We start from the raw sequence: 16,344 nt of genomic DNA, 5'->3' as shown, positions 1-16,344 counted from the left end.
GGACCTATTGTGTTAAGTTAAAACATTTTTATTCTGCTGAGACTGAGATACTTCTTTGCTTCAGACTCAATTCAAAGACACTTTTTGACCTGAACATACGTAGTTTCTCACACACACACACACACACACACACACACACACACACACACACACACACACACACACACACACACACACACACACACACACACACACACACACACACACACACACACACACACACACACACACACACACACACACACACAACATTAAGGAATTTTTTCCCCAAAAGATATCCTTTGTTCTATGTGAAACTTTCTGACCTTTTGCACGTTTCAAATAAAAACAGACTGATTAAAAACGGTGTCATCACTAATTGTCAGTGTCAGCAGTTCTGTGATGCTTCGGTTCAGGTGAAACATTCAGTCTTTGTGACAGCTGAGGGCCGGTTTGGTGGCGTAGTGGTTTGCTCTCTCACTACTTTTCACCGGTAGTGAGAATGTCATGGGTTTGAGGCTGAGAGTTTTAGGTTTGATGTGAGTTTACTCAAGTTTCCTCACACAGTCTAAAACCTGTTGTTGAGGTTTGTTGGTGATTCTAAACGTTCCGTTAACTATGAATTCTGCTTCATGGAAAAAATAAATAAATAAATGTTAAAAATGTTCTTAACTCTGCTTGACCACTAGATGGCTCTACAAGTTCTAAAATAGTCCATCAGGTAATGTAAAAAAATAGGACTAATGAACATATGCAAAATTTGAAATTCTCCTTTAGAAATCTATCAAAACACGAAATTAAAAATCATTTAATCTAATGATTTAAAAAAAAAGTTAACCATGTAAAAATCTTAATAATAATAATAATAATAATAATAATAAACATTTTTATTGATTATATTAATTATATGTCCAGGATCAGAATTTGAGGGAATAATAAAAAACAATGAAAGACATTTTCAAAAACCTTCATACAAACCAATTGACTTTTTCGTTCTGATTGATGGAAATGTCTACTTTACAATTCTGCTCTGCCGCCTGTGTCACACCCTGGAGCTCTCCTGAGACTCGGGGAGTTTACAGAGCCTCTGTCTGGGGCCCTCTAGTGGCCGCTCAGTGTGTTTGATTTTTGTGCAAGGCTGAAGTTTTTAAAAAGTGTGATGGAAAGTTGAAGAAACGTTTTCTCACAAAACCAGCTTGAATGGTTTGAACTTTGAACTGAGAAAATGAAAACCCACAACATGGGGTCAGAATAAAGCCGACACGATTCCATCGGGGATGCTGAATGTAGAAATTCTATTTAACGATCAAATGAAGAGAATGCTGACGCACATGTTTTACTTCAAAGGAAAATGTTTACGATTATTTAACAGTTTTCTCTTTTTGGACTAGTTTTTAGACGACAGAGATTTTAATCATCAGAAACATTCCAAACAGTGACTCAGAACTTTAGAGGTTCTACAGTTCTGGCTGTTTCAAGACACTCTGGACCGAAGCTGCCAGGGTCTGCAACTCTATCTCTACCTCTACCTCTCTCTCTACCTCTACCTCTCGCTCTACCTCTACTTCTACCTCTCTCTCTACCTCTACCACTCTCTATCTTTACCACTCCCTACCTCTACCTCTCTCTACCTCTACTTCTCTTTACCTCTCTCTACCTCTACCTCTCTCTACCTCTCTCTCTACCTCTACCTCTCTACCTTTACCCCTCTCTACCTTTACCACTCTCTACCTCTACTCTCTACCTGTCTCTACCTCTCTCTAACTCTACCTCTCTCTACCACTACCTCTTTCTCCCTCTACCTCTCTTTCAGCCTCTCCTTACCTCGACCCCTTTTTCTACCTCTCTCTTGTTCCACCTCTACATCTTTCCTTCTCTTTCTACCACTACCTCTCTCTCCCCGCCCTCTGCTCATCCTCTACCTCTACCTTTCTCTACCCCCAACCCCCTCCCCACACACACACAGTAGAGTTGATGATCTGAACCCTCCGACCTTAATCAGTATGCAGCAGTTGAATGAAGAACCCCTACCACAACCAGGATTTGAATCCCTACCCCCTACCAGAACCAGGGTTTGAATCCCTACCCCCTATCACAAACAGGATTTGAATCCCTACCCCCTATCACAAACAGGATTTGAATCCCTACCCCCTACCAGAACCAGGGTTTGAATCCCTACCCCCTATCACAAACAGGATTTGAATCCCTACCCCCTACCAGAACCAGGGTTTGAGTCTTTTCTACCGTCGCTCAAGTGGATTTGTTGGGTTTTTCTCTGTTAAAAATACCTAGAAATGACTGTGTTGTTTGTGGTGCTATCTAAATAAAGTTGAATTGAATCATCGTCATCATCATCATCATCACCACCATCACCAGCACCTTCCTCTGCCCACAGGTTCCCAGGGTGTAGATAAAGCCTGCGGTGTGGAGCTGCGAGCCTTCAGCTCTGACTGGACTCAGGCAGGTGAGACCAGGTGTGACTGACTGTTTTCTTCATGCTTCATGTCAGATTTTATCTCAGGGTCACTCTTCTAATCTTTTTCTCCAAATGGAAACACTTTATGTTTATTTGCATTAAATGTGATCATTTGCATTTAACGCTTTATCATCCTCGTGCCCATACTGCATCTCAAAGCTAATGACGAGTATTTAAAGGTAATACTAAAATATCTGTAAGGAAAAGTCCTGCGACTGAATATACATGTTGTTAATGGGTGTGATTTTTGTTTAAAGTTATTATTCTGTATGAAACTAGTAAAGTGTTTGGCTGTAGCCAGTTCGATTGTTCGTAAACATATAAGAAAAACTTTTGAACATCAGCACATACACAGCAAACTACTGCAATTGACTATGTGTTTATTTATTTTTTTTAAACTATCACATAATCTTTAAAGGATTCTCGTATTAAATAAAGTACTAAGGTTCTAGAGGCTTTATTCAATATGAAATTTTGAAATGTGTGTGATTTTGTTCAGTTTACACCACCTTTCAATACAGTTTATATGATTTTTAATCTAACAGTGAATCTTTATACCTTCATAACCTCGAGGTTAAAGAGTTCACTTAATGCATTATTTTATTGTGAAAAGCAAACTGATGACAAGAATAATATTTTGTGAATAAGCAGTGATTCTGCATAGTTCTGTGGTTTGTACTCATTAATCAGAGGTGAATTGAAATGTCTCAGCGTCTCTATAAGGGATGACATTTAAATAGTACCAGATTGAAATTTAAAAGGTTTCCGTTGTTAAATTAATAGGCCACTCAACAAATACAGCAGTTCTGATTTTTTGCGTGTTGATGTGAGACAGGAGTACTACTACTGTATATAATGTTATCAAATTAGGTTTTTAGCTGCCAAAACTATTTAAAAATGGGCTTTTAACAAGAATTTCTGTAGCTTAGGGTTTCCATGGTGTATATGAATAATTAAAGTGTAATTAATTATGAAAATGTTTTATTATCTAGTGATCGCATATTTTTTCAGTAATCTTTGAATATATATTTACATGATGTGTCTGAATTTGTAAATGTTTGACAGCTCTTGTTCGTTACTCATTTATTTAAACCTCAAATGTTTATTCTTTAACATCACTGCTTTATTCAACAACAGGTTTTATGTCGTATATCTGTGTGCTTTTATGTCTTCTTGCCTCTATTTTATCTTTTTATTATTGCATTTATTAAATTTTAAAGCACTTAATTATCCATAAAAATGTTTTATTAATGAAAATATTAAATCAAATCTAATATTGACCTCTTCTTTTTTTTTTTTGCTGCATGTTATACACTGTATTATAATTTGTTCTCATTTATAATTTGCATTGTTTTGTGCCTTTAGTCCAATTGTAGTTTCATATCTGCCTTCAATTGATGTAGTATATTTACTTATTTAAATTATCAGTGAGATTTATAAATATTGAGTACATCAGAATAAAAAATCAGGATGTTGAATCACTTTCATTTTAGTGCAATAATTTAACTTTTTTATTTTACAGCAGCACCTTAAAATATAGCAAAATGTGCATGATTCATTGAGGAGGGGCTTTAATTTAAACAATATGCAATATTTTTTGAGTGTTTGTAAATGTATTGATTCCTTTATGAGGTGAACACACATTACAAGCTTCTCTATTTAACATTTCTAATTTCTCTGTGTTTCAGGTTTGGCAGGATGAGCTCATCTGTGGGTTACAGAGACAACGGTACATCCTCGAATCAGGTTTCTAAAATCTTCTTTTCAAATTAAATGTTATCACTGCGTCAAATTATTTAAAAAAAAAAAAAAGTTGTACTTTTAAAAGGCAGGACAGTGTTTTTCAATATTGGTGTTTTGAATGGAGAAATAACTGGACGGTTTAATAATGTCACATATCAACACACGGGAACTAAAACATACCACAGGACAGAGTGATTGGGTCTGGAGCTTTCTTTAAACTGGATGTCACTTTAAAATGTTACTTAGAATAATATTAAGAGACATACCGATGAGAACGCCACTGCAACTGTGGCCAAATACTACAATATTATGGAAGAATAAAGAATAAAGACAAAATGTCAAACAATAGAAAGGAAAACAACCAAAAAGCAAAATAATCCTACATTTATTATGATTCATTAAACTGTATCAGTACAATCTAAAATAAAAGTAAAAACTGGGTGATCGTCGGGACAATCCCTGATCTCTTAAGCAGTTTATCTTTAAAGGTCAGACACGACTCTTTGTGTCTTTAAGCACTAAACCTTAAAGAAAACTTTGTATTTACGCCCTGCATCTGTGGATGTTGGTTTCTGTGGTGAAAAGTTGATCTGATATGTATTGGAACTATACATATATATATATATATCTATATATATCTATAAAACTTTGATCCGGTTCTTCCGTTCTGTGGGATCAGTTTGTGTTTGTCAGAGATAATTTCAGGACCGCCTTCGTCAAGAACCTGGTCGTCGTTCTGGCCTGGCTCATCCTCAGTTCCATCAACGGCACCCTGGTAGCCACATTCTTCAGACACCGGGTACACACACACACACACACACACACACACACACACACACACACACACACACACACACACACACACACACACACACACACACACACACACACACACACACACACACACACACACACACACACACACACACACACACACACACACACACACACAGAGGTCTTCTGGGGTTTTATGGTGATAAAATAAAATCTGAAATAACCATAATTAATTAAAAGATATGCACCTGTTGTATTATGTTGAAAACATGATTTCTTTTAAAGATCTTAATTTTTTTTATGTTTTTTATTGTCCTTATGGGGACGCTGCATCTAGAGTATATGCAGGTCTGAAAAGTCTATTTTAAATTAACCATTATTAATTAAATGACATGAATCTATTGTATTAAGGAAAGTTGGGTTTTCAAAAGGTTCTACCTTGGGAGCCCTTTTCAGAAAGTTTGTCCCACCATTGTCCCGCAAACGGACACTCAAAATGACCTGAAAACTTTGTCCTTAGTTGGGTGTAGTGATGTAAAAGATGAGTGGATGGATAAGAGGCTCTAATCAACTGCATCAGGACATTTCTGACTTTTTGGTCCCCTCCAGATCTTCTACGAAGATCCTCGTTACATCCTCTTCATCCACATGGTGATCAACGACGCCATCCAGCTGACGGTGACCATAACGCTCTTCATCCTCAGCTACGTCATCTTCAAGATCAACGTGTCCTTCTGCTGCTTCTTCATTCTGGTGGCCGTCTTCACCACCAGAAACACGCCGGTCAACCTCGCCAGCATGGCCATCGAGCGCTACATCGCCGTCTGCCAGCCGCTCCGGTACGCCCAGATCTGCACGGTGAGGAGGACCTACATGTTGATCGGGCTGATCTGGTTCCTTTGCGTGGCCCCGGACATCACCGACCTGTTTGTGACGTTGGCCAGGGAATCCCTGTGGTTCTTCCACCAGTCCGTCTTCTGCCTGCGCCAGAACGTCTTCAAGGACCCCGTCCTGGCGGACAAGAGACTCGGCTTTGACGTCATCTACTTCTCCGCCGTCTTCCTGACCCTGGTGTTCACCTACCTGAGGATCCTGTTTGCGGCGCGGGCGCTCTCCACCAAGAGGACGTCAGCGCAGAAGGCCAGGAACACCATCGTCCTGCACGGGGTGCAGCTGGCCATGTGCATGCTCTCCTACATCTCCCCCAGCGTGGAGATCGCCCTGCGATTCATCTTCCCGGGGAGAATCTTCGAAATCAGATTTGCCAACTACCTGGTTGTGTACATCCTCCCCCGCTTCCTGAGCCCCATCATTTACGGAGTCAGAGACAAGAAGTTTCGGAAATATCTGAAGATGCACCTGACGAACTGCAGGCGGAGGAGGAGCGCGGCGCAGACAGTGGCCCCCATTGATGAAGACAACTTTTAGAAAGAGATTTTTTTTTTTTTCAGTTTTATTATAAAAAGAACTATAAAATAATGTTGTTGTTTTGTTTTTTTAAAACATGAAAAGTACAACCCCAGTTCCAAAAACTGGTAAAAAATGTGAAATGTGAGTAAAAACAGGCGGTGAATATTTTCAAAATAAATATTTTTAGCAAGAAATATTGCCGGGTGGTGCAACGCTGCTCACAACTGCAAATAAAAACTCATAATGTATTCTAGTAAAGTTACGTTCGGTTTCCTTGTTACTGTGCTCCCACAGTGTTGTAAATATGTGTAAATAGCTTTATTGTTGTAGTGCTAGCATTAGCATTAGCATTAGCTGAGCTGTCGGCACTATGGGGGTCAAACTGAGTGACTCACTGAATCCAGATAAAATCCAGATTATAAAGCATCTTCCTCCCACTAAGTGATACACATTTTTAGAAATAGTATATAACTTGGTTGCCATTGTTCTAACAAACGTTGATAAGCTTCCAGTAGCTTCAACGACCATTGTAAACATAGTTTCAGGCAGCGAGCCGCCAGACATTGTTTGGAAGGGAAACTTTCAGAAAAGACGGCCGAAAAAATAGCGGACGTGTTGCTGAAAGCCTCTAAAATGTGTTTATGATGACCGTCACTACTCACCGTCTAACTCTGCCTGAATTCATCTTTTTGCTCCAGAATATAGCGAATTATCGGCTCGAGTAAACAACTCGCAATTGACTTCCGGTTTTGTATGGAGCCCAGTATCGAGCAACGTGATTGGTCAATTGATACCATGTGGTGTATACGTTTTGAAAGATGGCCTCTGATTGGTTCACAATTCTGTGACTCAACCTGGTGCGTTCAAATGCCTGGGCAGAGTGGAGGAATTCGGACGGATTCTCTTTTCAAAATGCTGAGAAATTCTATCTTCAGAATATCTATGAACCTATGATCCTTGGAATCTTTCATTTCCAAAATGTTGACACATGTTTGAATAACTGCACATCATTCAAGCTTTTTATTGAAGAATAAAATAATATTTGCTGTGAAAATGCTGATTTTGATATAAGTATTGACAATAATGCTTGTTAACTCACAAAGTAAATAATGTGTGACTGTGACATTCTAAGATCTTGGGACTGAGCTATAGGAGGCCTGCAGATGACAAATAAGCACATAATATTCAATTAAAAACTAATAAGAGGACAATAAGAATTATGTCAGAGTTCAGAGTCTACAGATGCTCAGGTGAGGGTGCAGATAGAATCAATGTGAAACTACAGGGGGAATAAACAAGTACATGTGATGAAGTTTGGAGTGAAGTGAGTCAGGTACAGGTGTAAACCATCACCAATGGAAAGAAGCCATTACCTGAAAAAAAAAAAAAAGATTACTTTTTAACAAAGCAAGAAAGTATATTGAACTTGAAAGGTGGAAAGGAAATGTATTACTGTTAAGATTTAAAATGTACATGTCACATTGTAGTATTTAGTCCAGAATGCATTAGAATTAACCATTTAAGGTTTTATTCTCTATGACAACGTGATCAACAAACACAAACACACACACACACACACACACACACACACACACACACACACACACTCACACTCACACACACATAAAGAGGCGGGCAGCTGCAGGGGGTCTGTGGCCTCGTCAGTGATTCAGCAGGTGAGAAACTCCGTCAGTGTTTCTGTGTGTGAATCTGTCTGAGACGCTTCATCAGGTCGAAGCTCCTTCAGATTTTGTTATCTAACTACATCTTTCTGTTTAGATCTTTTTAAAAAAAACAGCTTCAAAATGTTTTATTCAACTCACTTTACTGATGTCATGAATATTCACGTCTGTGTAAAAAGACTTTTTGTTCAGTAATTCTTAAATATTTTGTCAAAAATTTATAATTTATATTTAATCTAAGATTGTTTATGTCTGTTCTGTTTTAAACAAACATAATATATAGAGGCTATACTGTCAAATTAAGAATATCAAACAATTTAATACAAAACAGCATAAAATACAATCTATTACATTGTGAATGTCGTTAGTATTTAATGTTAAAAATGGCCCTTTATAATTACATTTCAGCATCAAACTTACATTTATATCCAAAAATATATAAATATTGTTTTTCGAATAAAATACCATTGATTTCTAACTAAATGAAGGTGAGTTACTGTTCAGACTCGCAGTTTATACTATTATAAATCTAAAATTAGTCTGAATCTAATGAATACATTTTTACATCATCTTCAAATTTTTCGTTAAACTTTACAAAGTATGTAAAGAACACAGATTCACACCTTCGAGTCAATTAGGATTTCCAGCAGTGACTTTGTATTCATGTAAAAATAATGATAATAATTAAAATGTTGTATAAAATAAACAATAGAAGGTTTCTAAGCGTAAGTAGCAGTGACCCATCTTGCTCATACAGAAAAGGTAATAGTTTTCTGCAATTAATTCGACTCTTCTTACTTATAAACTGAAGGTTCTGAGTATTTTCTAAAGGCTGCTTGTGATAATTAGGATTTCTGCTTCAAAAGATTTCCATGACTTATAAGTTAAAATTATTTAACAAATAAAATAATAAACAAAAACAACCAGAAAGGAAACATCCTGAAGAACAATAACTTCTCATAAATATTCACAATACTGATGAATCTATGTTCGTGTTTGGTGTTTGTGTCATTTTAAAAATAATCAATCATCTGAAAAAAATCTCCTCACCTGATGTACAATTACCTCAAACCATTAAAAATGATTTATATTCTTACATGTCAATTTTTTTTTAACTTCATGTCACACTGAAGATTAGTTCTTGTTTCTCAGAGAATAATGATTTTAATCTTATGTGTTCTAATATGTTTAGTTCTTATTGATCTAATATGTTTAGTTCTATTTTGTGTTATGCGTTTGGCATGTTTATATATTTTTTAAAAGTTATTTAATCTTAAACAGTGAAATAAGGAATACAAATTCCTTAAAAGTTACATTTCAGTTCAACAGATTAAATAATCTCCAAAAACAAGTCATATGATCAATATATGTGTTTAAAAGGTTCTTTCTGATAATTATATCCTCAGAAAAAAAAACAAGAAATATCCGTTGTTATGAAATATTCTAATATTAGAAATTGAATTTTCATAACTTAGAAGCTAAAATAATGAAGTGTAAAACAGCAAGAATGCTAGAAATATTTAATCCATTTGAAATGAATGAGTTAAATTAACAGACAATAATTATTAAATGCAGAAAAACTTATTAAATAACATCTTTTTAACAAAGTTAATTAACATAAATATTACTAATTTACTAAAATAATCTTTAGTCCAGAAGATTTAAATTCTCTTTTTTGAGGTGTTTCATATTTTGTCTTGTACTTTGAGGACATAATACAACATATAATGCGTTAATATTGTTAACTAAAGTTTGTTTTTAAATGTGAACACGTCTCACTTAGTCTCACCTGAAATGAGAGCGTGAAGAAGAAAAGTGTAAAGCATATTTACACATTTTCTATTTGTTTAAATTGATTTATTTACTTTTTTTTTTTTTTTTTTTTTTTTTTTTTTTTTTTTTTTTTTTTTTTTTTTTTCATTTTTATTTCTTTCTTTTGATTGATTTATTTACAATAGGGATTGTATATCGCAAATGTTGTTTCTCGTGTTTGTAGAAAATGTTCCTGTTTTTGCTGTGGATGTTAGTTTAAAAACATTTTAAAACTGTGGTTAGAAAATAATATTAATGACGTGTGGAATTTTTTATTTTTTAATGCTTTAATGTTCACCAGATTGTTGCGCCTGGAGGAGGAGATGCTGCTGCTGAACTCCTCCTCCTCCTCCTCCTCTTCCTCCTCCTCCTCCTCCTCGGTGCTTCCGGGCTCGCTGCTGAATGACAGCTCGCTGCTGACAGGGGGCGCTGTGGCGTTCCCCAAAGACAGCTTCACTAATGCCCTGACCAAGAACATCGTGGCCATGATGGTGTGGCTCGTCCTCAGCGTCATCAACAGCAGCATGGTGCACACCTTCCTGCGACACAGGTACCACCGGCGCACACACACACACACACACACACACACACACACACACACACACACACACACACACACACACACACACACACATACACACACTTTCACTGTTACTCACAGACTTTGTAATAACACGTACATATACACACACACACATTGTTACACACACACATTGTAATAACATGTACACACACACATTGTAATAACACACACAGGCACGCACACAGTTACACACAGACATTGGAATAACACACACATGCACATTAATTGTAATAACACACACTGTTACACACACATACATTCATTGTAATAGCACACACACACTGTTACACTCAGACATTGTAATGGCACACACACACACACACACACACTGTTACACTCAGACATTGTAATAGCACACACACACACACACACACGCGCGCGACCAAAGTATCACGACACAACAAAACCATTAAAAAAACAAATAAACAAACTGAACAGAACCTGGAGAGAAGATCCGAGAGTCGTACTCAAACACACGTGACAATCAAACAGGACTTGACCACAGAAATATCATCGATCACATGACAAACACAAAAGTTTTCTCTAAAAATAGTTTTGGACGCGGCAGCAGCTCACTACCGCCCCCTACAGGACTCGCGTGTTTACAAACTGTTGAGAGGAACGGTGCAACGACTCGTCACTCCTACATGTTTTCCCGGAGATCTTCGACCACGACTAATTTTTTCAGAATTATTGATTTGAAGGATTTCAAAGTATATTTAACACATTTGGAGGGATTATGAAGTATATTTAACACAAAAACATGCTAATGTATTGAGGTGTATTTGATTTGGCAAAGAGCATAATAATCTTTATTTATGAGTCTAATCACCTTCTTCTGCAGTTTAACAAAATAGGATCTATGTTTGTTTTGAAATTATTGCCCGATATTTCCACACCTTAACTCAGATATGGGAGAACGAGGGAGTTAAATAATAAATTGAGTGAAATTTGATCAGATTTTTCACTTTATAACAATATATTTAGCTAATTTTGACTTCAGGATATTTATATGTGGCTTCAAAATAAACTTTTCATCAAAAGATTTGTGTTTACCATTAAGAGAATGGTAAACAAAGACAAACAAAGCCATATGATACTGTAGTGAATATATATGGACATATACTAGATACATGAAAAATATATAAAATATCAATTAGAAATAACAATATATAAAAGTACGTTGTACCTGCTCCTGTTCCCCTGCCTGCAGCCTCTTTTACGAGAACCCCCGGTACATAATGTTCATCTGCATGGTGATCAACGACGCCCTGCAGCTGACGCTGGTGACGGCGCTCTACGTGGTCAGCTACATCTTCAGGAAGATCCACACCTCCGTGTGCTGCCTGCTGGTGAGGCCGAGAGCGACCGCCACTTAGAACGGAACCAGAACCTGATCAGAGGCAGAACTTATCAGACGTCAAAGAACTTCAGCAGAAAAGTTGCTCCTCAGAGATCAAACGGCTGGAGGATGAACTGTACCTCCATGACCTATTCTGAAGAGACGAGACACGAGCAAGTTACCGACTAACTCTTCAACCAGTTTAGGTTTCACTTTGGTAGTTTACTGGAAATAAGTATTTACTCAGTGAGGTTGTTCTGTCCTCACATGTCGTTTCCTTCCTGTGTGTTTGCTGCATTAATGATTTTCACATAACTGGATTATTGTGGTGTCAGCATTAGTTGAGTTGTCAGAACCGTGTGGGTCAGTTTAGCGGAACTTACATCAGTTAATGGGAGGAAGATGCTCTATAATCTGGATTTGAGCTGAAAATACATTAGTTAGTTGGAGGAAGATGCTCTAAAATCTGGATTTTAGTTGAAAATACATCAGTTCGTGGGAGGAAGATGCTCTAAAATCTGAATTTTAGTTGAAAATACATTAGTTAGTTGGGGGAAGATGCTCTAAAATTTGGATTTTAGTTGAAAATACATCAGTTCGTGGGAGGAAGATGCCCAAAAATCTGGATTTTAGTTGAAAACACATTACTTAGTTGGAGGAAGATGCTCTAAAATCTGGATACGAGCCGAAAATACATTAGTTAGTGGGAGGAAGATGCTCTGTAATCTGGATATGAGCTGAAAATACATTAGTTAGTTGGAGGAAGATGCTCTAAAATCTGAATTTTAGTTGAAAATACATTAGTTAGTTGGGGGAAGATGCTCTAAAATCTGGATTTTAGTTGAAAATACATCAGTTCGTGGGAGGAAGATGCTCTAAAATCTGAATTTTAGTTGAAAATACATCAGTTTGTGGGAGGAAGATGCTCTGTAATCTGGATATGAGCCGAAAATACATCAGTTTGTGGGAGGAAGATGCTCTGTAATCTGGATATGAGCTGAAAATACATTAGTTAGTTGGAAGATGATGCTCTAAAATCTGAATTTTAGTTGAAAATACATCAGTTAGTGGGAGGAAGATGCTCTAAAATCTGAATTTTAGTTGAAAATACATTAGTTAGTTGGGGGAAGATGCTCTAAAATCTGGATTTTAGTTGAAAATACATCAGTTCGTGGGAGGAAGATGCTCTGTTATCTGGATTTTAGTTGAAAATACATTACTTAGTTGGAGGAAGATACTCTGTAATCTGGATATGAGCCGAAAATACATTAGTTAGTTGGAGGAAGATGCTCTAAAATCTGAATTTGAGCTGAAAATACATTGGTTAGTACGAGGAAGATGCTCTAAAATCTGAATTTCAGCTCTTCTTGAAATAAACATGTATGAACTAATGACAACACAAGATAAAAGGTGAAAATCGATCAAAGCGCAGTGATGCTACTCACAGCCGATACAGACCGATGCTGATCTCCGTTCCTCGTGTTTTCTTCCGTCTCCATCCAACCGCCACCGCGCGGCGCTCAGATCATGACTGCAGTCCTCACCACCCGCTCCACGCCGCTCATCCTGGCCGGAATGGCGGTGGAGCGCTACATCTCCATCTGCTTCCCGCTGCGCTACGGCCAGATGTGCACCGTGCCGCGCACCCTCGCCCTCATCGGCATCATCCTCATGCTGACCGCCACGCCGCCCGTCACCGACCTCCTCATCACCGTGGTCAAGGAGCCGCCCCGCTTCTTCCACACCAACATCTTCTGCGACCACTCGCTGCTGTTCCGTGACCGCTCCATCTACTACAAGAACTGCGTGTTCGACGGCGCCTACCTCTCCTTCGTGGCGCTCACGCTGGTCTACACCTACTGCAAGATCATGCTGACGGCGAGGGCCGCCTCCACCGGCCTGGCGTCGGCGAAGAGAGCCAGAAACACCGTGCTGCTTCATGGGGTGCAGGTAGGCATGCAGGAATGGACCGACCCGTCCAATGAATGCGTCCGACCACATGTGATACAGCGTCGTGCTTCTCAGTCGTACACATAGATCCATGTATGCATCCATTCATCCAGTGTGTGTGTGTGTGTGTGTGTGTGTGTGTGTGTGTGTGTGTGTGTGTGTGTGTGTGTGTGTGTGAGCAGTGTGTGGGGCGATGTTAAAGCCGCCCCGAGGAGGCGGGGCTTAGCAGCGATCTGACCAATGACTGATTAACAGCAGAGTGACCGACATGAAATTAAACCAATCAGCTCATTTCATGTCAAGACTTGTTTTTTGGTCGTTTTTTTAATCGCTTCTAATTCAGTGATTGGGTTAAAGTCAGTTCTGGTTTGTTTCTACGAGATGAGATGAAGACAACAAGCAGTGAGACCCTGATTATTAACTCTGTTTCATCTCTTCTATTTTACCTTTGAAAGAAGCTGAAAAGCTGCAGGTCGGGTTCAACTTTCTCCATCATAGTTATTTTTAAATTCACACAAACAGAAATGTGTTCAGAATTTATAAAAATAAATAAATCTTAGAGCTTATAAAAAAAAACACCGTTTATTTTGTACTTTTTGGAGTTAATTTTTTTCCAAATCATTCTAAAATGTTTTGAAAGATGTATTGATGTGTTGTTTGAAAATATACTTGATACACCTTTTGTTTTCTCTAAACTCAGATTAACTGTCATTTCCAGTAAACCAGCACCAAAACACATTCATTTTCTAAAAGAGACTAATGAAGCTTCTGCTTGTATTTGTTTACATTTATATTAATAAAAGAGTCTTAATAAGTGTCTCTGTTCACGAGCTGTTTAAGAGAACTATAAATCTCACCACTAGGGGGCTCTCTCAATCTAAAAATGAAAATTGATTGTTGTAATCCCACTGTATTTAGATGAAATTAACATTGGCTGGAATTGAATAACAATGAAGAGCCTAAGAAGTGATTACAAGCCTTTTTATTCTCTGTCCAATCGGATGTTTTGATAAAAAACTCATTGGTGTGATAAAACTCTTTATCAGTCTTTTGTGTCATTGATTTCCGTGGTTTTGGGTGTTTCCTCCTTCTCTTCTCCAGCTCATGTTGTGCATGCTGGCCTTCGTGGTTCCGTCCCTGCAGGCTGCCCTCATCTCCCTCTTCCCTCGCCTCGGCCTGGAGATCCGATACATCTTCTTCCTGCTCGTCTACATCATCCCCCGTTTCCTCAGCCCCGTCATCTACGGCTTCCGGGACGAGCAGTTCAGGAAGTACTGGACCCGGTACCTGTCGTGCCGCAGTCCGGCGCGGATCAGGCCGGTGGTGCTGAGGGCGAACCCGCAGGTGAAGTGACCACATGGCGGCGCCGGCGCCTCAGTCCTCCCTCGCTTCCGGGTGGTTTTCCCATCCCGGGGTCCTGCTGTCCTCCAGACATCAGCCACGGCAGCGAGAACCACACAGGAACCGACACAGGAACCAACACAGGAACCAACACAGGAACGAGACACAGGAACCGACACAGGAACCGACACAGGAACCAACACAGGAACCAACACAGGAACCGACACAGGAACCAACACAGGAACCGACACAGGAACCGACACAGGAACCGACACAGGAACCAACACAGGAACCAACACAGGAACGAGACACAGGAACCGACACAGGAACCGAGGGCGAGGAGGAGAAACGTTTCCTGGAATTAGAAACACAAGACACTGTTTACGTTGTCGTCGCTCACATGGTGGAGCAGTCGTGGGTCGAAGTCCCATTCAGGCCCTTTCTGTGTAAAGTTTGCATGTTCTGCCCGTGTGTGACGCATGTGAGGTCAGTTGCTGACCCGAAATTGTCCAAATCACATTTAGTTGCTTTGGTAAAGGAAAAGAAAAATGTCATAACTTTCCATATTGTCGTCGGGATGTTTACTGTATTTTAGATTCTGCAGGGAAGAAAATAAAGATGATTTAATGGCGAATCATTTTATTTATTCTATTTTGATTGTTACAAGTAGGTCAGATATCGGGATTCTTTATAATTCATTAAGATACAAAAGTTTATTTATTTATTTATTTATTTATTTATATATTTATATATATATATATATATATATATATATATATTTATTTATTTATTTATTTTATTTTATTTTATTTATTTATTTAAAATAACACTTTGACCACCAGATGTCGTCCTCGTCACAAACATGCAGCTGTGTGTGTGCGCGAGAGAGAGAGCGAGACAGACAGACAGACAGAGAGAGAGAGAGAGAATCATGCAGTGAATTTAGAATTACTTGATGAGATTTATTCGTCTGCAAAATAATTTTTTTTAATCCCAAAAGTAAAATATAAACTGATTTAAACAAACAAACAAAAAAAGACATTTGTTGGTTTTGATGAAGAAAAACTAGTTTGTTGATTAATAAATTGAAAGTGAGACTTTTTCTATGTTATTACTTGAAAAGGTTGTAGAGAGAAATTCATCAGGATAAAGGTTCGTTTTTACCTGTTATTATTGTTGTTGGTGGTAGTAGTAGTAGTAGTAGTAGTAGTAGTAGCAGTAGTAGTAGTAGTAGTAGCTTTAATCTCCAGAT

The 16,344-nt window shown here is 38.2% G+C and overlaps 2 protein-coding genes across 2 annotated transcripts; both read left to right on the top strand.

The window, feature by feature from the left end:
* Positions 1–4,895: 4,895 nt before the first annotated feature.
* On the top strand, positions 4,896–6,400 carry LOC308108329 (odorant receptor 131-2-like; the record flags this gene model as incomplete). Its single annotated transcript, XM_080461160.1, has 2 exons — positions 4,896–4,997; positions 5,582–6,400. Exon 2 carries the CDS (start codon positions 5,621–5,623, stop codon positions 6,398–6,400), a length of 780 nt encoding a protein of 259 aa, XP_080317286.1. The 5' UTR covers positions 4,896–4,997; positions 5,582–5,620.
* A 1,224-nt stretch (positions 6,401–7,624) lies between these two features.
* LOC308108328 (odorant receptor 131-2-like) lies at positions 7,625–15,590 on the top strand (the record flags this gene model as incomplete). The annotated part of the gene is made up of 7 exons (XM_080461159.1): positions 7,625–7,632; positions 10,178–10,426; positions 11,673–11,811; positions 13,326–13,751; positions 14,853–15,095; positions 15,183–15,427; positions 15,584–15,590. The coding sequence occupies 7 exons, from the start codon at positions 7,625–7,627 to the stop codon at positions 15,588–15,590; spliced, it is 1,317 nt and encodes a 438-aa protein (XP_080317285.1).
* Between the last annotated feature and the right edge of the window lie 754 nt (positions 15,591–16,344).

The sequence above is a fragment of the Lipophrys pholis genome (genome assembly GCF_963383615.2).
Source record: "Lipophrys pholis genome assembly, chromosome: 4".
In the NCBI taxonomy this organism is placed as follows: domain Eukaryota; kingdom Metazoa; phylum Chordata; class Actinopteri; order Blenniiformes; family Blenniidae; genus Lipophrys; species Lipophrys pholis.
Note: the sequence above shows the minus strand (reverse complement) of the source record. Positions and strands in the feature narration are given on the sequence as shown.